This window comes from Apteryx mantelli, chromosome 2 (assembly GCF_036417845.1).
Source record: "Apteryx mantelli isolate bAptMan1 chromosome 2, bAptMan1.hap1, whole genome shotgun sequence".
NCBI classification, from domain to species: domain Eukaryota; kingdom Metazoa; phylum Chordata; class Aves; order Apterygiformes; family Apterygidae; genus Apteryx; species Apteryx mantelli.
Genome location: NC_089979.1, coordinates 149,678,880 through 149,703,422, shown reverse-complemented (window position 1 = coordinate 149,703,422; position 24,543 = coordinate 149,678,880). Strand labels below are relative to the sequence as shown.

At 38.0% G+C, this 24,543-nt stretch overlaps 1 protein-coding gene across 3 annotated transcripts in view; it reads left to right on the top strand.

The window, feature by feature from the left end:
- Positions 1-24,543, top strand: part of PIP4K2A (phosphatidylinositol-5-phosphate 4-kinase type 2 alpha) — a 123,330-nt gene that overhangs the window by 72,234 nt on the left and 26,553 nt on the right. For all 3 annotated transcript variants that reach the window (XM_067291785.1, XM_067291784.1, XM_013949344.1), the window contains one exon: positions 17,309-17,461. In XM_067291785.1, coding sequence (XP_067147886.1) covers positions 17,309-17,461 — 153 coding nt within the window. The remainder of the gene's footprint in view (positions 1-17,308; positions 17,462-24,543) is intronic.

Genomic DNA, 24,543 nt, shown 5'->3' with positions numbered 1-24,543 from the left:
AAAAATTCAATGCTATTAAGTATTTCAAGTATATGTATTGAAACACAGAAGTTAGATGATATTAATTTTGACCTAAGGGAAGATGCTGTCTGTCCTTACTAGTCTTTTTCTTCATTCCAGTCAGTTTATCACTCTGAATTCCTATTCTGTTGGACTGTTCTGATAAAATTAAAAAAATACTGAAAATAGTAATAAATTTTGAATACACTTTTGAAATTCCAAATAATTTTAAAATAAATACACAAAAATGAAAATTCAAGTAAACTTGGCATCATATGTAAGATAGGGATTTCCCCATTAAAAGCAGAAGTTGCTTTCGTTTTGATGTTGCATTCCCTGTGATTTAAAAAGGGAATCTGATTTGACAAAGGCAAGCTGACTGTATATATATATATATTTTAGATAATCTTTGTGATCAGGAAATTATTCCAATGAATGTTGGTTAAAATGATAGTCTATACTCAGAACCAAAAATGAATCGGAAAAAGCAGTACTGACTGAGGGAAGCTTATGGAACAGCTGGTAAATAACTTCTTCCAGATAGTTTATTATTTATAAAATGGTTTTCAGAAAAAGAGTCCTAATCAGTTGTGAACAGTGTCATTCCCTTTATTGATCAAGGTAGGATTAGTGTAGATAAATAAGCCTGATTACCTTGTTCATTAGTCAGACACATCAGTATAATTAAAGAGAATGTTCTTCCCAAATGTTTTTGTTTTCAGAGTATTCTGCAGATATCCTTGATGAGTTGTTCCAGAGGTCAGATAGCGCTTACTCATAAGGAAAGACAAAAACTCTACCTCATGAAAAAATTTGGTAGTGTACACTCTAATTACTGAGCTATATTCATTTTAATGCTTGACATTGTGTTATTCACTTCGTACGGTAGTTTTGTGAATTAATACATAGACAGGTTTAGTTCATTAATATAGAGAATCCCCTCTTATCTTTGAAAAGAGATTTAAGTCTCAAAGTCCAGTTTTTCCTGCATGCAATCCAATGTCAAAGTCAGGCAAATTCCCCTTGAGTTGCAGTTCATGCCTTCCAGGAAGCCATTTCTAGTAATGAGGTGATTAAAAATTGAGGGTCCAGGATCCCTGTTATGGACTCCCTCCTTTCACATGATGTAAACCACCTCCTTTTCTTGAGGTATCTTCAGTAATCTATCCAAATTTGTCTATCTTTCATAGCTAGTTGTGCATCTCTGAAAGATGGTTTGATTAATACTGAGCTGGGATTAAAGTTTCCTGGAGATACATGCTTAGTTGATAAAATTGAGTGGTTTTTTGGTTATTTTTTCTTTATTGTGTACAGCAATGCAGAAAATATAGTATGAAGTAGCTAAACCTTGAGTTGTAGTCGAAGTTTGCTTATATATACCCATTATGACAAATTAAATCTTCAAGTTAGGATAAGAAACTTATTTCCTATGTCAAAAAATGCTTTATTAGACCCTAATCGTCCTTCTTATTGATCACATATTACTAAGATATTTATTAAATATTAAAATTAAAATTAAAAATTAAATTTAAAAAATGCTCTGGCTGCTTTTCTTGAAAAGAAGTACACTTTAATATAGTATAAATTATCAATAGGAAGGAGATTATTGTTTTTCTTTGTGCTGTTGTATGGTACTAGTATGTATATGGATCTCTTACCCAAGATAATTTTAACTGTCAAAGCAATTCCACAACTCAGACCATTAAAAAATGAAAAATTTTACCTTGATATGGTAAATTATCATGAACTTGTGTTTTTGTTAGTGTCTTCTGTTTCATCAAAAAGGAATCCCTAACTCTTAAGATTGTCCTAACATTGACGAGAAAATACCAGAACATTAACTGCTTCCAGTAGAATAGAAAGAAGTGGAGTAGAAAACAGATGTAGTAAAGTAAATTGCACACTACAGTTGTAACTTAATTTTTAATTTCTATATTCTGCCCCAGCTGTAGACAGTGATTTTGCAAAGTTTATTGTACAGAAAGGGCTCTTTTTCCTGTCAAAATATTTGGGGTAGCTGTGACAACTTTGAGTTTCCTTTAAACTTGATAAACATAATTTCTTATCTTACAAAGTCCAAGAGTACAATTCTGTTGGGAGAATTACAGGACTAATTTCTGTAAACTGCAAAATTATGAGAGATTAAAAGTTAGCAGCTAAATGAAGAAACTTTTTTCCCCCAAACCAAGTTTAGAAAAGTTGAATCTACTACTGTTACAAATGCTTCTGCTCCTGTTGCTCTGGAAAGGGTAACTTAATTTACTACCCTCCAGCACATATGTTCTTGCTTAAAGAATACATACATCTGGATTCTACTAGGCTCAACAGAGGGAGCGTAGGTTCTTGCCCAGTAAAATAGAATTCCTTGTACAAGAGGGCATCAATGTCCCAGTGTAACTAACGATCCTTTTACTGGGGATGAGAGAGAACAGAACTGATTTTCCTTAAAGTTTTAGTATTTAGTGTAACAGGAGAAACACTCACATCTGACTTTGGCTGTTTGTGGGAGCAATTTGTAGAAGTTGTCTGTATAGGATAAAAAGTTCATAAAGAACTTGTGGCAGATGGTCTATAAGTTCATTTTAATTTAGAGATGCTTGTTATTTCTATATGTGAATTTTTTCTTGTAAAAGCTTGAAATCTAAAATGAAAATTGATGATCCCTGCTTTTAAGCAATTTCCTTAATAGAGAACCATATGAACTTGGTATTTTTCACTTCTTCTGATGTGGTTCTCTCTTCACCTTTTGATAGCTCTCATAGCTTTTTATACAGAAGGATTTCTTGAAGTATTTTATAGTCCAATCTCTAATATGGTATCAGGCAAGTACTGCAAATTCTAGGTTCATTCTTCAGAATCAACCTTTAATATTCATTTTCTGTTTAAGTATCTAAACTTCAGATCACCAAAATTCTTGAAACCTTCAACCTGTGAATATTTTTGCTCATTTTGTGTGACTTTTCCAATCATAAGATAGCATATTCAGATTTTTACAAGCTATTCTACTTTGTAAGGTGATATGTTGGTCTGTTCAGACAAACGAATATTCCTCAGTAGTGATATGCTTTTTGAAACACACTAATGTTTTTTCTACAGAGATTCCCTCTTCCATGTGTGTGCACAGGCACACTCAGTGCACACAAATTCAGGCTGTGTGAGCAGTGAGATCTGTTAAGGCAGTATCCTGAGTGACTGCTCCCTGTGGATGAAGGCACGAAGGACAGCGTAGTTGCTTTCTCAAAATGCTTTCTGTTTCTTTAGTCTCCCACGGCTCTAAATGGAACACTGCAGTGCCTGTTCCTTGCTCCTTGAAAGGGTGGTGTGACTTACCTATTCCAGTTAGGAAAAGTGAATTTAGTAATCTTATTCTGCCTATTGGTAGCTACTGTCTTGAATTAAAAAAATAAAAAAGAAAGAAAAGAAAAAAATGAAACTTTCATGTTCAAAAACTGTATATATAACCTTCTTTACACCGGCCTACCCCTCAATAGAAGTGACTGCCTCTAAGTCGCAATATTTAAGATCCTGTGCAGTACCTCTGGATGGTGGGTACAACTGCTGCCATCAGTGATTAAGCATTATTCAGTAGCCCTACCTTTCTAATTGTCAGTTGCTTCTTCAAAAAAAACACGTAGTAAGGAGTGATCTTACATGACTCTCTTTGGAAATACTGTGAAAGTCACACTAGATCTTGGATAGAGAAATCAAATCAGTTGCGAGTGCCCAAGATGCATTTTAAAAATTTCACTCTTCCCCCGCAAGAGAGAGGGGCTTTTAAATGGTAGCATGATCAGGAGGAACATAAATCCTCTTTTAGTTTTTTCCATCCCTGGCTCATTTCCTTAGAAGCCTTAAAGTAGAAGATGCTTCTACTCCATACTGGTGCTTCCACACTGAAATTCATGCCTCCATTTATTGGCCCTTGGTTTGGGAAGGGGCAAGCCAGTTCTAGTATCAAACTACAGACAATTCGGTCAGCAATAAATATCTCAGCACCAACTAGGTTAGGACTTGGACCTTTTTCCTAAGTTACAACCCTTTCACTAAATGTTTATTGAAATGCATAAATAATCCTGGAAGCAAGAACTGTCTGAAAGGAAGTTCTTGTGCCAGTTATTTTATCGTGGTAAATCTGCCAGTGCATGAGAAATTCTTGAGTGCATGTGTCAAACAAGGGACTTGTTGTTTGGCATGATTTCTAGATCCCAAATGGACATCGGCACCACAATGTTTAGAACTGCTGACATCTTGTTTGAGATGGGCATATGCAGTTGTGGAAGTAAAGCATTGAGCCAGCTGTACTGGCAAAGACTGTGGCATTTGTCGTCTTATCAGCATGAAAAAAATCAAGTTCACAATCTGAATATTATGTTCTAGGACTTGGTGCCTTAAGTGAGCCCATGTAAGAATTTAGGCTCCCAAGACTGTGGGTCCAAACCTTTGTAAGCATAGCAACTCTCCAGAAATTTTAACTTCCAGCTTCTCCTAGTCTCCCCCAGAGAAAACATTTTTTTGTTTTGCCTTGTCTTCAGGAATGTCTTGCCTACACTAAATATCATTCACAATTGACTGTTCAAACTAGAAAGAAATAATTTAGCATGTAGTGGCTTCAATTACAGCAACATCAAAAAAACAAGCTAACAGTAGCTCCCCAAGCTATTCTTAATGAAGATAGTCCTTGAAGATAGCCCTTGAAAATGAGGCAGCAAGCCAACCTTTGCAAGGCAGAAGGAAAAAGAGAACCCTAACTCTTTCCAAAGCAAGTGCATGCCTTAAACTGACAGCTGCAAATCCAGGCACCTATAGCCTGGAAAGCATAACTTGTGGTAGGAAAGTCTTTTGTATGTTATTGATTAAACTCTTATTAAACCAAGTCAAGGAACCTGTAACCTTCCTGATGGAAGAATAGCTCTGTGCTGAAAAGAAGAAAGGGGGTTGTGTCTCTTGCCTTTCTCTGTCAAAGTTCTTCTTGATGTCTTTCACCTCAGTAATCATTCGCTGAATACAGTTTGCTTATAAATGTCCATAGGTGTTCAGAATGTGCACATCCACATCTTAGTAAGATCACAGAAGGCACCTGATATTTTTGACAGGTCTATCCTACTGTCAGTCGTGTCCTGTTCTCATCTTCGGGGGCCCCATGACATTCACCATAGTCCTTGTGAGAGCCGTACAGTACTGCACTGTGATTCATACAGCTGCACATGGCAAGGGGAGGTCATACCACCAAATGTACATGTAGCTTATGTTCCTGGTCAGGCACGCGTTGCTGCATGCTAGACTTTTTCAACCCATGTGAGTGTCTGAGATCAGTGTTTTGGGTCATCATAATTCCTTGAAGATTTTCTTGCTAGACTGTCAGACAGATTCAACCTGCAGATGTAATGGAGTATGCTTTCCAGAATTTTTATCAGCAAAAGCTCTGGTAATAACAATTTTCCCACTTAATTTTCCCACCCCCTAACATGACAATTTAAGAGTTATGAGACAAATGTCTTCCTATAAAGCCATTCTTCTAAAACATATATATATTAGGCTATTTAACAAAGCCTATTTAATGTGAAGCACCTTCTGTTGTGCCATCATACTGCAGACATGAAAATGCTCAATGGGAATGGTATAACACTCTATGCTGACATACAAAATAAACCTAAAAGTCTTCTCTATCCTTCCCTGTATGACAAAGCCAGACATCTTTATGTGAGAGAGCAACTGGAATGTATTGAGCTGTGCCTAGGGGTGGATGAAGAGCAAGTTGAGAGCTTATGGGTAAGGATTAAAGGGCAGGCTAGCATGGGTGACACTGTTGTGGGTGTTTACTACAGGCCACCTGATCAGGAAGAGGAAGTTGATGAGGCCTTCTACAGACAGCTGGAAGTAGCCTCACGATCCCAGGCCCTGGTTCTCATGGGGGACTTCAACCACCCTGATATCTGCTGGAAAGACAACACAGCTAGGCACAAACAGTCCTGGAGGTTCCTGCAGAGCATTGATGATAACTTCTTGACGCAGGTGGTGGAGGAGCCAACAAGGAGAGATGTGCTGCTGGACCTCGTACTAACAAACAAAGAAGGACTGGTGGAAGATGTGAAGGTCAGGGGCAGCCTTGGCTGCAGTGACCATGAGATCGTGGAGTTCAGGATCCTGCAAGGAGGCAGCAGGGCACTAAGTAGGATCACAACCCTAGACTTCAGGAGAGCAAACTTTGGCCTCTTCAGGGACCTACTTGGAGGAATCCCATGGGTTAGGGCCCTAGAAGGAAGGGGCGTTCAAGAGAGCTGGTTGATATTCAAACATCACTTCCTCCAGGCTCAAGAGCGGTGCATCCCTATGAGTAGGAAGTCAAGCAAAGGAGGTAGGAGACCTGCACGGATGAGCAAGGAGCTCCTGGCAAAACTCAACCAGAAGAAGGAAGTATACAGAAAGCGGAAAGGGGGACAGGCCACTTGGGAGGAATATAGGAACGTTGTCAGAGTATGCAGGGATGCGACGAGGAAGGCTAAGGCCCGTTTGGAATTAAATCTGGCGAGAGATGTCAAGGACAGCAAGAAGGGCTTCTTCAAATACATCAGCAGCAAGAGGAAGACTAGGGAAAATGTGGGGCCTTTGCTGAATGGGGTGGGTGCCCTGGTGACGAAGGATGCAGAGAAGGCAGAGTTACTGAATGCCTTCTTTGCTTCAGTCTTTACTGCTCAGGCCAGCCCTCAGGAACCCCAGACCCTGGAGGCAAGAGGGAAAGTCTGGAGAAAGGAAGACTTTCCCTTGGTCAAGGAGGATTGGGTTAGAGATCATTTAAGCAAACTTGACACCCACAAATCCATGGGCCCTGATGGGATGCACCCACGAGTGCTGAGGGAGCTGGCGGACGTTATTGCTAAGCCGCTCTCCATCATCTTTGAAAGGTCATGGAGAACAGGAGAGGTGCCTGAAGACTGGAAGAAAGCCCATGTCACCCCAGTCTTCAAAAAGGGCAAGGAGGAGGACCCAGGGAACTACAGGCCAGTCAGCCTCACCTCCATCCCTGGGAAGGTGATGGAGCAGCTCATCCTGGAGGCCATCTCCAAGCATGTGGAGGACAAGAAGGTGATCAGGAGTAGTCAGCATGGCTTCACCAAGGGGAAATCATGCCTAACCACTCTGATAGCCTTCTATGATGGAATGACTGGCTGGGTAGATGAGGGGAGAGCAGTGGATGTTGTCTCCCTTGACTTCAGCAAGGCTTTTGACACTGTCTCCCAGAACATCCTCGTAGACAAGCTCAGGAAGTGTGGGTTAGATGAGTGGACAGTGAGGTGGATTGAGAACTGGCTGAATGGCAGAGCTCAGAGGGTTGTGATCAGCGACGCAGAGTCTAGTTGGAGGCCTGTAGCTAGCGGTGTCCCCCGGGGGTCAGTACTGGGTCCAGTCTTGTTCAACTTCTTCATCAATGACCTGGATGAAGGGACAGAGTGCACCCTCAGCAAGTTTGCCGATGATACAAAACTGGGAGGAGTGGCCGATACACCAGGGGGCTGTGCTGCCATTCAGAGAGACCTGGACAGGCTGGAGAGGTGGGCGGAGAGGAACCTCATGAAGTTCAACAAAGGGAAGTGCAGGGTCCTGCAGCTGGGGAGGAATAACCCCATGCACCAGTACAGGTTGGGGGTTGACCTGCTGGAAAGCAGCTCTGCGGAGAAGGACCTGGGAGTGCTGGTGGACACCAAGTTAAGCATGAGGCAGCAATGTGCCCTTGTGGCCAAAAAGGCCAATGGGATGCTGGGCTGCATCAGGAAGAGTGTTGCCAGCAGGTCGAGGGAGGTGATTCTCCCCCTCTACTCAGCCCTGGTGAGGCCACATCTGGAGTACTGCATCCAGTTCTGGGCTCCCCAGTACAAGAGGGATGTGGCACTACTGGAGCAAGTCCAGCGAAGGGCTACAAAGATGATTAGGGGACTGGAGCGTCTCTCTTATGAGGAAAGGCTGAGAGAGCTGGGCCTGTTTAGCCTGGAGGAGAGAAGGCTGAGAGGAGATCTTATCAACGTGTACAAGTATCTTAAGGGAGGGCGCCAAGAGGATGGAGCCAGACTCTTTTCAGTGGTGCCCAGCGACAGGACACGAGGCAAAGGGCACAAACTGAAACACAGACAGTTCCATCTGAACATGAGGGAAAACTTCTTCACTGTGAGGGTGACAGAGCACTGGAACAGGTTGCCCAGAGAGGTGGTGGAGTCTCCTTCTCTGGAGATATTCAAAACACGCCTGGACGTGATCCTGTGCAATGTGCTCTAGGTGACCCTGCTTGAGCAGGGGGGTTGGACTAGATGATCTCCAGAGGTCCCTTCCAACCTCAACCATTCTGTGATTCTGTGATCTCTGGGATTGGTCCTTCTGTTTTTACATTATAACACTAGTTCTGGAAATCACCAGCCAAACACCAGCCTGAACACCTTCCCAGAAGTGGGATGTTTCTTTCAAATTACAACAAAAAGTCTTGGAGGTTCTATGTCCAGTTGTATGACACCGTTTCTTTCAAATATGCTTCTTAACTAGTGATCCAGGACTAATATACACCTATTCATTCATATCCATAATTCCTGGGCTCTTAAAAAAAAAAAAAAAAAAAAGTTCGGGAAAGCTGCAAGCCTGTCTTCATAAGAAGCTGTGCATGAGCCAGGCAGTGCCACTGTAACTGCTCTCACAGGAGAACAGCCAGATCATGTGCACGTAATCCTCCTAACAGCCATGAACCACTGCCAGACTTTTCCACTGAACTATAATTTTAGTTGTCACAGAGCACTTCTGTGTGCTTGTTTTTGCCTATTCATTCATGCAGAGTTTCCCCAAAGGCACTCTTCAAGTATCTTGGGATTTGATCTGATTTTGCTTTGGGGTATGTCATTGAAATAGTAGCAGAATGTTTTGTGAAGTTCATTTTAGTGTTCTGCAACTCTTGAATGAGATCACAGTACCAGAAACTGCAGTTCTCCTTTTGTCCAGACTTTGCAAAATGTGAAAGATTTAGATCTGTGAGAAGCTGTTTAGCCAGTCAGTTGGAAAGATTACTGTTCTTCTAAATCTCTCCATACTTTGTCACCAGAATTCTTCTATTGCCCTTTTCTCTTTTTTAGAAGAAGCTCTGTCTCAAAAACAACTTTTATTAGGCTTCCTTTTTAGATTAATTAAATTAAGTATTTGTATTATATCCAACACAGTACAAATGTATAAAGTTTCTAAAATATAATCTTGTCTGCTAAAGAAACAGTGACATTTACATGAGATGTGTGAAAGATTAGAATGAGTTAATTAAATTGACCTTTAAATCTCTCCACCCTCTTGGAGGCTGTGGCTAATCCTTGGCCTCCCACTGTGGAGATAAATATTCTTGCTGTGAACATTTTAAGCAAAGTGGGCAGAAGAGGAAGAGCCTAACCAGCAGTTTGTCTTTAAAAGTGAAGACAATACTTCCCCAGTCAGCAATATAGCTTTCAATTATGGAGGGGGGCAAACCTCTTCTGAACTTTAGTGGCAGGACCTATGGCTCTGCTCCATGTGTTCGCTCACAAATATTGTTTCATTCAAAACAAATAGCTCCAAAGAGCTTAACTTGCTGTTAGAAACAACCAAAGTCTCTTTCAAAATCAGTTTGCTTTCTCTGATAACTAGTATTGGTATAACTAGCACTATTAATAATGTTATTACTATTACTTAATTACAATAGGCTGCTATTTTTATTGACCAATGTAAAAGGTAAAGATAGGCTTCCAAAAGATAAAAAATTAGTTGGTGTTCTTAGCTAAGTTGTAGAGACTCTTGAGTATGCCTATTATAAAGTATTTGGCTTAATAGTGCGTGACTTTCTGATTTTTAAAATGCTAATTATTGTTTAAAATGAATATGTGTAAATAATAAAGAGATTGTTATATGGCAGTGATCAAAATTTAATTGTCAATAAGCAGCTGACGTTTTGTGTAGTGATAAAAACTCGCAGAAGATACAAAACCTGTCCAAATCACAAAGTGTGATTACAATTGAGAAGTAGTATATAAATATCCTTGCAGAAAAACAATACTAGATGCTTTAGGAAAGAATAAATAAGAATGATGGGAAAAAGAAATCATTCAAATTCAAAATTAGACCTACCTTTTCATCAATGCAAATTTTTAAAAACTAGAATAAATACGGTGGTGAATCTTTGTATTTTGAAGCTGGAAAATCAAGACCATCTTTCTGGAAGTTATGCCTTAACCAAAAGAAAGATTTGGAGTTCAGTTGAGGAATAACTGAGGAAAAAATTAAATGACCTGTGATGTGTGGCAGTTGAGTTAATTATAATTTATTAAATTTTATTGAAAGCTTTAAAAAAGCTCCTGCAAACTTCAAAGAATTTTGGATTGGGACCCAGGGGAAAAAACTTTTTCCTTACCTAATAAAATTTTACCATAGGAAATAAGATAAAAATCTACACAGATTATTAAGAATTTGGGAAATAGTTTTGGAGGGAATAGAGGGATCTATAGTAAAACTAAATGATCTTTCCGTTAATTTGCTGAAGAACATGTTCCTATCATAGGTGAAATGATGACTTCTAATTTAGGGGTGCCGATTAACTTTCTGTATCAAGAACACTTTGGGAAATGAAATCCTAATAAGTAGTGTAGCTTTCACCCATTTATATTTAAAGCTATAGGTAGATTATTTTATCAGTAATTAATTCTGTGATAGGGGGCAAATTCTCTGCGATTCATAGCCTGTCAGCACTGAAGATCGGATGAGTATTTCTGATTGCCTGCTACTCAGTGCAAATGCAGGTGATCCTTTTTATATTGGCCTGTGTAAGGGCAATGACACTTTCAGCCAGTGATTTCTCAGAGGGAAACAGTCTGGGAGAGGAGGAGAGGTATATAAAAGAGAAATTTATCCATTAGAGGTATCTCTGAGCTTGGCACGTTAAATGTGTCTTCAGTTGTGTCAGTAATTACACAAATAATTTAGCATAGTCTTTAAATGACCTCATAGAAGTATTCACACTTAAAAAGTACAAAACCTTTTCATTCTCCCAAGACAAAAAAAAAGCAGCAGGCACAAGATTAAAACTTCACAAATTAGAAGTGAATGGGGAATTGACAGAACACTAGCACTCAGAGCGGTAGACTTCAAGTGAGTTGCTAAGTAAAGCTGTTAAGTGGAACAGAGTATGTGTGTGTGGCTGGCAGATGTTGTGTTGTGAGAGGGGGCTGAGGCATGCCGTGGTCAAGTTGAGACGGCTGTGGCAATCTGCAGTGGACAGATTCTGTGACCCTCTTCTCTAGTTTGCTTTTGAATTTTGTACTCACTGGCAATATAGTATAAACTGGTGATGTTTGTTAACTTACTATGACTAAGGCTGCAACATCTTAGATCTGGATAAATTCTCCAGTTTCCTCACGCAATATGAAAGTGTTAGGTATTAGCAGTAAGTGGTGATAAAAGGCTTGTTAGAACATCAAGCCTGTATCTTCTCGAGAGGATAAGCTTTCTTCTGTATCTGAAAGATATCCTGGGTGGCTCATAGATCTGTTCTAAGTGAGGAGTGGCTTCTCTCCCATCTGTTCATGCTCTGCGTAGCCTGCCCCTGATTAAGAAGCAGAGCCAGAGGGAATTCAATCTGGTATTTGCCACGATGTGTCTCTTTCTGTGTCCCTTTTCCCCCTCCCTCAACCTTGCCTATATACTTTCTCTTGTTCCTTTTTTAACCTGCTGTGTATTTGGAAATTCTTGAGAAAAGGAATATATTTGAGTTTCATTCTTTATTTCTTTCCCAATCCCTTACAAAAGCCCCACCAAAGGAGGAGCTATTGCAGCTGGGCACTGGGATTGGCCTTGTTTGGCTGAGTTTACTGCTGAGCACAAGAGGAGAGAAAGAGACCTGTGATGCTGTCTTTGAGCAGGTTGAGTCAGCTTTCCTCCCACTGTGTTTGTGCCCAGGTGTCTAAAGTACATCTTATTATCCTGTTTTGCTCACTTTTTGTACAAATTATCACTGAAGTTTATGCTTATGTTGTGGCAAAAGTCATCTTGATTATAGGAGTATTTTAACATATGCTGTCTCACAAAGCTGTACTGCATTTGATAGTAAAAAACAAGTCTATACATTAAGCCTGTTAATAGTCTGAACTACAATTAAATAAATGCATATTCTCAGTCTGTTGTCTGACCACTACTACATAACCTTTTTATAATTGTCTATGTTAAGAAAAAGATGGTTGTCTTAAACCCAGAATAAGTAACACTTTTGTCCTTATTTAGACATGTTATGGGCCTAATATCTAATCTTAACAGAGAAAACTCCATAAACTTTTCATGATCCGTGTGGTATACAATGCAAATTGGATGTCGCATGTGGTATTACTGGTATTTTAGACTGAGATTTCTTGCTAGTTGTAGGTTTACTGGTAGCTGTGTTTCAAAGAGGCTTACATAGGATATTTTTGGCTATTTTGTGCGTTAGCTTCCAAAAGACACACTTTCCAACAAAGAATCTCTTCCATTTCCTGTGTATGTACCATTTATTTTTTAGTATTTGGCATAGCTGAATTTGTAGGGCGCAAACTGCTTTGGTTTATACTCGCAGTATTAGGTTAAACATTTAAGTTATCTTCCCCTACATCAGAAGGAAAGTATCATAATATTATTAAATTATTTTTAATAGGCATATTGTTTCTACTTTGAATTTACTAAACTCTTCCAGTTTGATTCTTTCAGTAAAGTTATTTTTGATCTTACTTGCTAATAATGACCTATCCAGTGCAGGCCAATTTTTGTCATCTTTCTGTTTAAAGATTGATTGTTGTCATGATCAGATAACAGTATAATGTATTTTATTGAATTTATATTTAGAGGTTTTTAAATACAAAGGATTATAACTAGTATAGTCAAGAAATAAGATATTTTGCATGGTACATAGAAGCTTTCCCTGAGAAGATACTTGAATTTTCCTCCGCTCGCAGAAACGAGGATTAACTGTCACAAATAAAACTGTCCACAGGCAGAACACAGCCGTACATTAGCAGCACCAGAAAGTGATAACATTTCTCAAATAGACAATTACTAGCAATCAGCACAGTTTGATGAAATTCAGTTATTTTTCAACTTTTTAAAATGTGCTTATTTAATAAACTTACGCAAGTATGAAAATAAAGTACAGCAAACAGCAGTAGTACAGACAATATTTTCTACCTTCCAACTTCTTTCAAAGTTTAAAGCAACTATATTCTGTATCTCAAGAGAGAATCATATTGAGAGAGTTATCACAGGGATGGAGGGTTAGTAAAGACAAAATATCAAAGATTTAAATTAGAGATTATTTTTATCTTAAACACATTTAATGTTTAACATCCCATCTTAAACTCTAATTATTACTAAAGTCAGAGTATTGCAGAGAGGGCATTTGGATTACCTGTGCATGAATATAATAGCACTGCTTAGCATAAGATTGATTTTTTCCTAAGAAATTAGTTATTTATATGGTAAAATGTTCTGTGAATTCCTATTAAGCTTGATATAGATAACTAATAATAATATAGCCATCTACTCAAAAATAAATGCATCACCATTTCTAACCTGTTAAAGCATTAAGAAAGAGTACTAAATGCGTGCTAAATAATTATCTACAGATGCATTATATTCTCTTGTTAGCAGCATATATAGTATGATAGCTGTATTTGCAAATTAGCTGTCATTATAGTTAGCAATCAGCCAGAATTCATTTCCATTAGAAAAACAGCTATGGCTGGAAAAAACAAGAATCAGTGAAAAATCAGTGACATATCAAGGTTTCCTCCTGTTGATTTAAAATATGACTAACTTTATTAATTTCTATTTAAATCTGGCTAGTTTCTTTTTTAATGTAGCCTGAATTGTAATGAAAGAAGCATGGTAAAAGGAGTATTAGTTGATTCTTATTTTAACAACTGCCATGCTTTTTAAGTCAGAATTTTTTATTGCTTGTGCTGTCCACACTTTTAAATGCATCAAATATCATATTCCAACATGAAAATCTAAAATATTAAATATTTGAATAAATGTATATTGTCTTTGATGGGTCGCTATATAAACATGCCTAGATACTAAATACTAGATACTCTTTTTTTAATCATGAGATGAAAGCAGCTTGTGCTTGTGGGAGCATAAGCATTTGGAGGGTTTGAAGTAAAAATGGGTTGTTTTTGTCCCTTTATGGCCACAGAATTACTAACTGAGTTTCAGCAATAGAACACTCCAGAGAAGAAGCATCTCCAGGGTGTTGTACCTCAGTTAAGACACTGCTTGCACTGTTGATCTCCAGAGAGACATGTTTGGAAGCAGCATGTTTCTACTGTAATGAAACTATTCTGAAGTTTTTTTCCTTCATACTGAGTTCTGACAAGTCTTTTGGTGAAGAATGTTAATGTGTCTTACCTTAATGCTACCTTGAGTCCTCTGTATCATCTTTGCTTTTTCATTCCTTCTTAAGAGGTCTTGTTCTGACTCTGGAAGCCAGAGAGTTTCTACAAAGGATGTTTTCTAAGACTAACTCTATAATTCAATTTTCAAACTAATGGAGTACTGACAACAAGTGTAACATTAAGAGGATTTGATTCATTTATGATACCTGCTCTCTTGAGTAGACTTCATCAGTATATAAAAACATTGCAGTGGTGGAGGAGTGGGAAATGAATTTGAAGGAGGAACATCTGAAAATAGATACAAAATAGAAAATAGAAACCTGCAGTAATACTTAAATTCCCATAGCTAGTGTTTTCAATAGCATGTGAAGTCATGCTGTACCAGGTTTTTGAGAACTTTGGGGGAGGTAGGCTGGGACTGGAAGGGATGGTTGTCACTGTCTTACTAGGACTCTCATCTGTTAAAATTGACTATCAAAAGCCAGTGCAGGGAAGGTCCTGAGTCTGCAGTGTTTGTCCCAAAAGCTCTGTTTTCATGAGTCTAGAAGAACTGGTTATTCACAAGCATTAGGGGAACATCCACATCTTTTCTTTCTGTAGTAAATTGAGAGGACAGCGGAAGAAGACATCACTTTTAATCATGGACATTAATAATGGCTCTAGTTCTTTGAGCCTAGCCATAAAAAGGGAGAAGTGTGCAAAGATTTGTTTCTCTTACATGAATGTCATAATTAGGCTTTTCATTCCAGTAAAACTTTATAAAGTTGTGTACATTTAGATCCTGTTTTTCCTACTGATCCTGAATATTTCAGTTGAACCAAGAAACCTTGTGGGAAAATGTTTTTTTACCTTATATTAAACTAATTTAAGAAAGCATCCTACAGCTATGATAGGATTTAAATTTGCTGAAGGCCTGTTGAGGCCAATGTGATTCCTGTACACAATTAAAAAGTATAAGAGTCTGAAATACGAACATGTAATTGTATATGTTCAAGTGGCTTCTTAAATTCAAGCTATATGGTTGCCCTCATTTCACAGTTGAGGTTATTACTTAATAATAAATGCCTGCAACACTAACCTTCTGACGTTGGAGTTGAACAGTTTCCTTGAATCTGCATATTCAACTCTTGCTTAAGTTTGCAGAACTTGTGTTGGTCTTCTGTGAACACACTTCAGTTCCCTGCATTGCTGAGAATGAAAACATAAGTACCTCTTCCTCAGTGATTCAATTAGTACAGAAAAGTGGTCTGCTTCCTTGATTAATTTGAAGTTTAGTTTATGAATATTAATTTTTAAAAGAAATGTTATAATAATTATAGTGTATGTCCTATATAGTAGATATAACAACTGCAGTTGTATTTTCAAAGTTGATAGTTGAAGTTCATTTTCTACACATAGTAATTGTGCATTTAATCTGGAGTAGCAAAAATAATAGTCCACTAAAAAAAACAAAACCCTTCTCTTCCAAATAAGATACAGCTCCTACAAAAGTAAACTTTTGTGGTTTTGGTACCAAGTTGTGGTAGACTGAGCCTATATGTAATTACTTTCTGAAAATATCCTCGTTCTTTCAGTGTAAATCTGTCATGTGACTTTGTTCACAGTATCACAAGAATATATCCTATTCCGTTGCTGCTGGAATTCAACTATTGCTATTTAGGAATCTGTAAATTTAAGTTGCAAAGCTTACATCTACATACACAATCTTATTAAAACTTATTTCTGTGAAAATGGCTTTTCTTCCTGTGGGGCAGACATTATGCTATGTGAGTGAGGAAGGGGGAGGTGTATTTTAATTTAGCAACAGATGTTTGTGCAGTATGGCACAATGAGAAATGACAGTAGGAGCTGGATTTTTCTGTTACCAGTAGTGATATATTAACAGGATACTGCAAGTGTATTTCATGATCATAGAAGTGTTACAGTCCCTGACTATATTCCAGCAGTGCATACTTAACTTGATTAATCTTTCCAGAGTATGGTCCATTTTTATGCAAGTGCACATGGGAAAATACACATGCACTTGTATTCTCTCATGGCTGTGCTACTGCTGTTTTTATTTAAAAAAAAAGAAAAGTGTGTTTTTCAAATATGTAACAATTGGTAATGAAATTAATGGTAATGAAAGATTTTACAGTCAAAAGCAAGTTGTTATATTTTGTCTAATTTACTTTTTACTGATTTTAATTGTAAAAATTTTTATCTAAATACTGATTATTTTCTGTAAGATGCAGAAAGTTTCTTCTGCTACTGTTGAAGCACAAGTAGCCTCAAGTTCCAGTCTAAAAATGGCCACTAGTCTGTAGTTTCTCTTCCAACTACCATATAGTCATTAACTAATCTGCCCCTCTTGAGCTTGTAGGAAGGTAGTTGGGTCTATTTTACAAAAGGAGGAACTGTGCAGTAATAAGCTAGATATCAAATCGTTGGAGTAGCTCTGGTACTAGAACTCGAAATCTAACTGTTTGTCTTGTGTTACGTACCAAATCACACTGGCTCAAGAAAAACACTGCTCAGTCGTAAAATGATACTGTTGCTGCTGATGAAACCTGTATGTATAATTATTGTGGTGTAATATGGTGTTTCTTTGGGTTTCTTTATGACTACATGGCTTCACCCAAAAGGATGATAACATGTATGTAACTCTCATGCAGTAAACTCATTCAACTTTGTGAGTGATTTTTAAGTTACTGATGGTCAATACCTTCTTCCAAACACTCCTTTATTCTGAAAATATTTTTGAAGTGATTTGTCGATCTGAGATACGTGCTTTGGTGGAGTTCAGCTAGGTGCAGATGTTGTGAAAAAGATTAAAAAATAAATGTAAGTGTTGTATAATTGTTTTAGTTAAAACTTGCATATTTTTGTCTGACGATGCTTTTTTTTTTTTTTTAACTAATTGACAGAATTCCTTGACAAGAAGTGCACCACTTGCCAATGATTCCCAAGCACGCAGTGGTGCCCGCTTTCATACATCTTATGACAAAAGATATATCATCAAAACTATAACAAGTGAAGATGTAGCAGAAATGCACAACATTCTGAAGAAATACCATCAGGTAATTACTATCAGGGTATGGGATCTCCTCTTAAATATTATAATGCAAGGGCAGGAGGGGAAAATGTGTGTGTGTGTGAGATAAATGAAGTGAAAGTGTTTTCAAATGTGTACTATATCAGCTGCAGAAATGTTGGATTATTGGTGTGGTGCCAATCTCTTTTAGAATGTTAAAAACTTAATAACTGTGGCAAAAGGATCACTTCAGATTTTTTTTTTCGTTTTTACCAGAAATTTGTTATGCATCTACAGTTCACAAGGCTGCACTCTTCTAAATATCTAAGCAAAATGATATGTCTACATGATACAGAGTTACAGATTTGGAGCCCATAAGCTCCTTAGCTTATTAAGAAGCTCTTTATTTCAGCTAGCGTGTGCCCAGGCTTGACACTAGTTTATTCTGGCCTAGCTTGGCAATGTCTGCATGCATTTATCTGCGTGGTACAGATGAACCCTTGCCCCTCCAGTCACTGAATGTTCAGTGCATTCCACCAACAACAGATTGCAAATAGTCAATGTTGTCTTGTATGAGAAATGAAAAATTGGGTATAATTTACATAAAATACCTGCTAATAAATGGACAGGTTTTGTCAATGTGAATTTATGTTAAACCACGTTAAAGTCAAGAGCAAACAGTAGAAATCCCTCAAATTAATATTGATAATTGTCACAATGTGCCAGTGTATATTTTGTGAGGATGGCAAAGTTGTGGGGGTGGGGGGGAGAAGGGCAGACACTTTAGAAATATGAGAAGCCTTAATAAAAATCGGTGTGAGTTTTCTTAGCCTCAAATCTGTTTGAATAAGCCATCAAAGTGCATAAACCTGGAAAGCCTCTAAAAAATGTCTAAAATATGATTCCTGAAAGGAGGATTTTTTCCTCCCTTCCAACCTCTGCTCACTTCTGTGGGCTGGAATTTCAAGTAGAGACTTCAGGAGATTCAAGCAATTTAAAATTCAGCGTTTCCATTTTTTGCAGGTTTTTTTTTTTTGTCTTGCAATGTTTAGTAGTTTTCTGACAGTTTCAGCCAACACAATAGGAATCTCAAACTCCATTTTAGAAGTAACTATGTCTCAACACTCGGTGAACGCAAACCACTTGGGCTTGACCACTTTTTTTTCTTTTTTTTTTTTTAGTATTATAACATTTGTAAAGCCCATTTTAAAGCCTTCTTTGGAGGAAGAAGGGAGGCTAAGTCATGATTCTTGGGTGCTTGGGATTGACCCTGTTGCCAGCTATCTTTGTGATGCTTTCGGCTGTCTCCCTCTCTGCTCTTCTTGTGTTCAAGAGAGATCTGTGATTTCTGATCAAATCCAGAGTAGCTTGTGAAGCATTCAGTGAGTTAGATATGAACCCTTGTCTGTCTCTGCATGTTGTTCTTCTGTTAAATTAAAATGTAAGACTAGCATGTTTATATTTTAATGTAGATAAGTAATGTCACTGTCATAAATGTCCATAGTACTATCTTTTAACTACAGTTTTACTGAAGAGAAATTTTAAACAATTATCTAATTTTAATTTTGGGGTTGTTATTATCAGAGTTTCCAAACTTAGTATTTTAGCTTTGATCTCAGAAGTTTTGATCTGTGAAGCACTGCAGCAAAATTAGAGGTTTAGTCCATTTCTTATTTGACATTCAGAAGCTAGTATTAATGATTCAGATTTTGAGATGTTTAAGCTAGTGGAAAAGTCATATGGCTTTTCAAAATGGTCGTGTCCTTTCAAGAGTGTCACTGAAGATAGTGCTGACATGAATGAACTTCTAATTCATTGTTGGGATTTTTTTCACTAATGCTTTGAAAGCATCAGGGATCATAATAGGTTAGGTTACAAGTAATAATGTTTTGTAAGTTATCTGTATCAGGCATCTGATTTCACTTTATACCAGCAAAATACCACTATAAGAATGGAAGTATGCACTTACTTAATACTAAGTATCTTATCATCTATGACATTATTACGTTAGTATCTTAAATAGCTTAAGTCAAATAGCTTTCAGTGGTGCCTCCAAAACATTCATAAAGATACAGCTTGTGGGTTTTTTTGTCTAAGAACTTCAGAGCACTTTACAAAGCTTTGTAAATGCTGAGGAACTCAAGTACAGAGACAGTTTAATAATTGGACTTTTAATGAAATGAATTTATTTCAGTGTCTTTAATAATGTACTCTTAAAGGAACAAAATAGTTCTAATAATTAAAGAAAATCTAAATTAAATCCCATTAACCCTGGTGACATGGCTGATACCAGGTCCTGTAATTTGTTGCTGGAAATTGAATGCCTGCCATTATTAAGTGCAGCAGCTTGTTGTCTCATTTTTCTAGACATTTTTCAGACGAGTGAAGCTTATCTTACTCTGCATGACAGAGTCTAGGGAACCCATTGCCCTGGTGTGAAGGTCTTTAAATGATTCTCTTGACTAGGTCTTCCCACACAGATTGGCCTTAGACTACATTTGTACTAGTAAACAATACAATGCCACATAAAATCCCCTGGCACTTAAGCCCAACTGTTTATAATAAATCATTGGAATAGTCCCTGTTGTAGTTTTGCTTTGGGCCAGCCAGCACTTTCCCAAATAATTCTAGGCAAGGTTCAAGGATAACTCAGGCCTGTTCCTAATTAGGAGTTTGAATATGGCCATCCTGTTTTCAAGGAGGAAAATTTAATAATTTTGGTGTGGGCTATTCTGTTCCAACTAGAATTGATGCGAGAGTACAGTCCAAGACCCATTTACCAATGTACATATAACCTTCTGGTCCTGCTGGATGGTTAATTGAAGTAGTACAAGACTTTTCAGATACTGCACTGGTTGTCCTGTGGGAGCCTTTGTCAATAAACCGAGTTCTCTTGAGTTCAGTTCTGTTTTGGTGTACTCTCTTCTGCCAATAGAGTAAATGTCAAGTTCCCTATGTTGATTTACATACTCTTACTATGCAAAGTCTTCCTTATTTATAATTGTTGCTGCAGCTGAAGAGGCTAAACTGCTAAGGAACACACAGAAGTACCACCAAGATGGGATTTCTTAGGAAAAAGACAGCTCAGTAGCAAAAGTAAAGGTTATTTTATCAGTAACTGCAGGTCGTGGAGATGGATAGTTCACAAACCTATCCAATACTTGCCATCCTTCCTCTCATCTGTCTGAAGGTGTAGTAGCATGTCTGCTCTTTGAAGCTGTAAGGAACTGAGGTTATGGTTATACAATCTGTACACCTAGGTATTTACAAAAGGAGCAGGAATAGTGCAAAGCATATAAACACTCGAAGATCTAAAAGTATCAAGTTTGGAGTGCCTGGTTTCTAATTAGTCAAAGTCACAGTGGACATGTGCACTGTACAGTTAGAGAAATCAGGTTACTTGCAGGAAATAAAATGGCTAGTAACTTGCTAGGAGGGAAAAATAAAGGAATTTATTTTGCCTGAGTTAATAGCTTTCATCTTTCTGGATAGAGTTCTCTTGTAGTATTGTGTGGCATTTTTCAAAAGTAATCAAGGTAGATGTCCCAATAGTAACTACTATTTAAAATTAAGAACTTTATGTAAAGTAGCAGAAAATAAAGGAAAACATCAAAGCATCAAAGGCCTCATATTAAACATCTGTAAATAACTAAAACTGAACCAGACTTGAAGGAGTATCAGGAGAAGTTACTATAGAAACAGTATGTAAATACATATAGTAATTCCATATTAAAACTGTAGGATTGTAAATAGTACTCCTGACACTTGCAAATTATAGTTGCTATCCAAAATCGTGAGTTGCATTCATCCTTTACCCTGTCTGAAGTGACGGCTTTTTCTCTTTTTAGTGGCAGTCAAGCCTACAACCTCAAACAGATGGTGAACGCTTTCTGTCAACCCATCAGATGAGTCTGATGCTTTTAGTACTGAGCAAAAACACTAGAGCTCATCATTTTCTCTTGCAAAGTTCAAAAAAAATCTAAGCCTACCACTTGTGGCCTAAACAAATAGGAGGAATGGATGCTGCCCAGTCTGTCTCTCTCCATAATTGAAGTTACAAAGGATGTTGTCATTTATGCCTAGAATATGAAGTCCTTATTGCATGCACCAGCTTTTTATATACGTTTGAAAACAGAATGACCTAGGTCATGAACCGGCTAGGTTTCTAGACACTGTGGTAAATACAAATATATATGACATAACAAATTTTTCTGCTGTGTATTTCCATGCTAGCCAGTTTTTAACTGCTATAGTATTTTCTGATACATAGTATGAAATGCTGCTTTTAGTCACATCTTGTTGATAACTTGCAACTGTTTTGGACTGCTTATATTATTGGTACACTATCAGTTAATAGTAGAACTCTTCTAGCTGTTCTTCAGACATTATTTCAGCTGAATATCATTTACTTGTCAAATACATTAGACCTATTGCAATATGCTCAAATCAGACTTTGAAATATTGGAAAAGTCTTTGCACTTTTGCTTACCTACTTTCAGAAGCAGTTTGACATTTAAAAATTTTTAATTAATCAAGCATGTTAATGTTATTAATCATAGACCTTTTGCTATTGTATATTTAAATAGTAATCAAGGGCAAAATCAAATATTCGTTTCAAATGCCTCCAAATCTGGTGCTGTATTGTTTAAAACTTATGCTCCTGACCCCAAGAGGATGGATCAGTAAACTGGAGTTAAGCCCACAGCTCCCTTTGGTGTTGTTAAAGGAGAGTTCAGCTCCTGGGAAGGTCTGTCCAAAAAGCCCTTGTGCTGGGCAGACGGAGCCCCTAGAAACGGTGGGTGGTAGGTTTGGTGGTGTTTTTAGGGAAGCTGATCTCTTGCCTCCCCTTGGAACTGGTACAGAAAGGGAGCAACATCAAACATCACCTCCTTGAGATCCTGTGGGGGAAGTTTCTCTTCTGAGGAGAGGTAACTAACTGAGCAGTGCTTACCTCTTTAAAAACATTCCTGGCAGAGGTAATGCCTGTTCCCTCTGTGGTTCAGGACACAGCTCCTGGACAGTGCCTCTAACCACTAGAGATGCATTCAGCAGCTTCAGCAGAGTCAAATCTGTATCTCCATTTTCTAGAGTTAGTGTTATCTCAAGGCTAAAGAATTTATGGGGGCTTTTCTACCATGCTTTCTGGTCCAAGTTGCACTCTGAATTGAATCCTTGTGATAATTTGCATATCATTCCTGCTTTGGGTTGTAAGAGCGAAGATAAGAACGTAGCTGCTCAGAGTCGGGCAACTCTGTGGTGAGGCATTTGAGGAGCGCTGCTCCCTGAAGTGTAGGGGTGGAGGCATCTTCAAGGCTGTGCAGTTACTGCGGCCTGGAGAACTGATGTATTGCTTTGCTGGATTGAGTTTGAAGGCTCAGTCCTGTTGTAAGTGCCAGAGTAAGTGCTTTGGATCATTCCCTCATTTCACTAATAATACATTGAAAAGGAGATTATTCTCCTCTTTTAGGACTGAACACTAGACTTACACATCCTTCAAACAGCTGTGTTAGCTTAATGTCACTTTTTTGTTACTGACATAAATATAGGGGAGAAAAATGTGAACAGCTGTTTTGATTAATAAGTTATTAACATGCAGATTTGCATTTGGTACTTTAGTGACTGGAGCAAACACTGCAGTAACTTTAGACCATTTCAAAAACTCTAAAATACTAATGCTAGTTTAAAAAAAAACCCTCTTAATGCAAAAAGTTATATTAGTAACTTGTATTATCTTCATGTGTATTATGTTAGATACATATTCCCCATACAGTATTTTACACAGTCTTTGCACAGTCTTTTTTTAGAAAAAGAAATGTGGGGTTTTTTAAGGAGCACAATGACAGGATGTTCTAAAATGACTGAAGCAGTGTGTGCAGTCTCTTGTGCACACAAACGGTAATGTGTCTTCAGCCTGAACGCATGTTTTAGAGATGGGGTTTTCAGATTAAAATGTCACTCTGCAAGGTCATCTTTTATGATTTGTACATTGCCAGGATTTCACCTTCTATGTAAGGAACAGGTAATACCCTGCTTCTCCCTAAAAGAAAACTTTTCCTTTCAATATACTTTCAGGCTACATTTATGTGCCTCCTGTGGGTGTATGGTCCTGTGGAAAAAGTTAATCTAGTAGCTTACATAAAACAGAGAGTATACTGTGCAGATATTAGTATAAATTAGATATTTTATAAACTAAAAATATGATTTTCAAGGGCAGAAATCAGTGTCAGTTGAATGAAATTCTGTAGATAAATGTTCTCGTTTCTGAACCAAGGCACCCTGTCCTTCCCAGTGAGTAAAATTTGCTTTAAAGATTAAATTATTGTAAACTGATGTAAAAGTGGAATCTTCTGCTCTTTGAGAATAGGTCAAGGGCTGGATCAAAATTAAAAAAAAAAAGGCAACTTGAGTTTTTGCACACCTTTCTTCTTTTTCATTGAAATGGGCTTCAAGGGGGATTTATTATTGCCCGGTGCTGACAGCCAGGAGACTTTAGCATTTGTAAGGAAAGGAAATTGAGAAGCCATCTCAAAGCAAGCGGATGAGAGGGACTTGGTATGCCAGCTTTCCCATATAAAACCACTCGCGAGTGTAGGTACCCTGCAGGTGGTCTGTAGGTAGCTGTGCCTGTTGCCTGCATGCTCCCTTCCTTACCCAGGTGACTGTGCACAGAGCCAGTACCTAGTGCACTGCCAGCTCATCCCTATGGTGACGGGCAGCCCTAGTGCATGGGCAGCAGGCAGAAACTACCCGCTTTGCAGGGGCGGCCAGCGCTGAGCCAGCTGCGAGGGAATGAGAAAAGAAATGGAGAAGACAAAAATGAGCTAAAAAGGAACACGACAGCAGAAAGGAGAAAACAAAAGCAGCAAGAATAGGACATTAGCTTCTGGAGTGGAAAAATAGAAAAGAAACAGGAAGACAATGAAAGGGAAAAGCACAGACAATGGGGGGGGAAGAGGGAAACTGCACTGAGAGCATGGTTCAGGGCTGCTCAGAAATCAAGGAATAGCACAAGGTTATTGAATGAGATGTAGTAAAAAAGGTTAACATCACAAGTAGGTGGAAAACCATTATTGGAGGCTGAAAGCAATTTTATCACAGAAGTGGTGACAACACAAACTGGAGGAGATT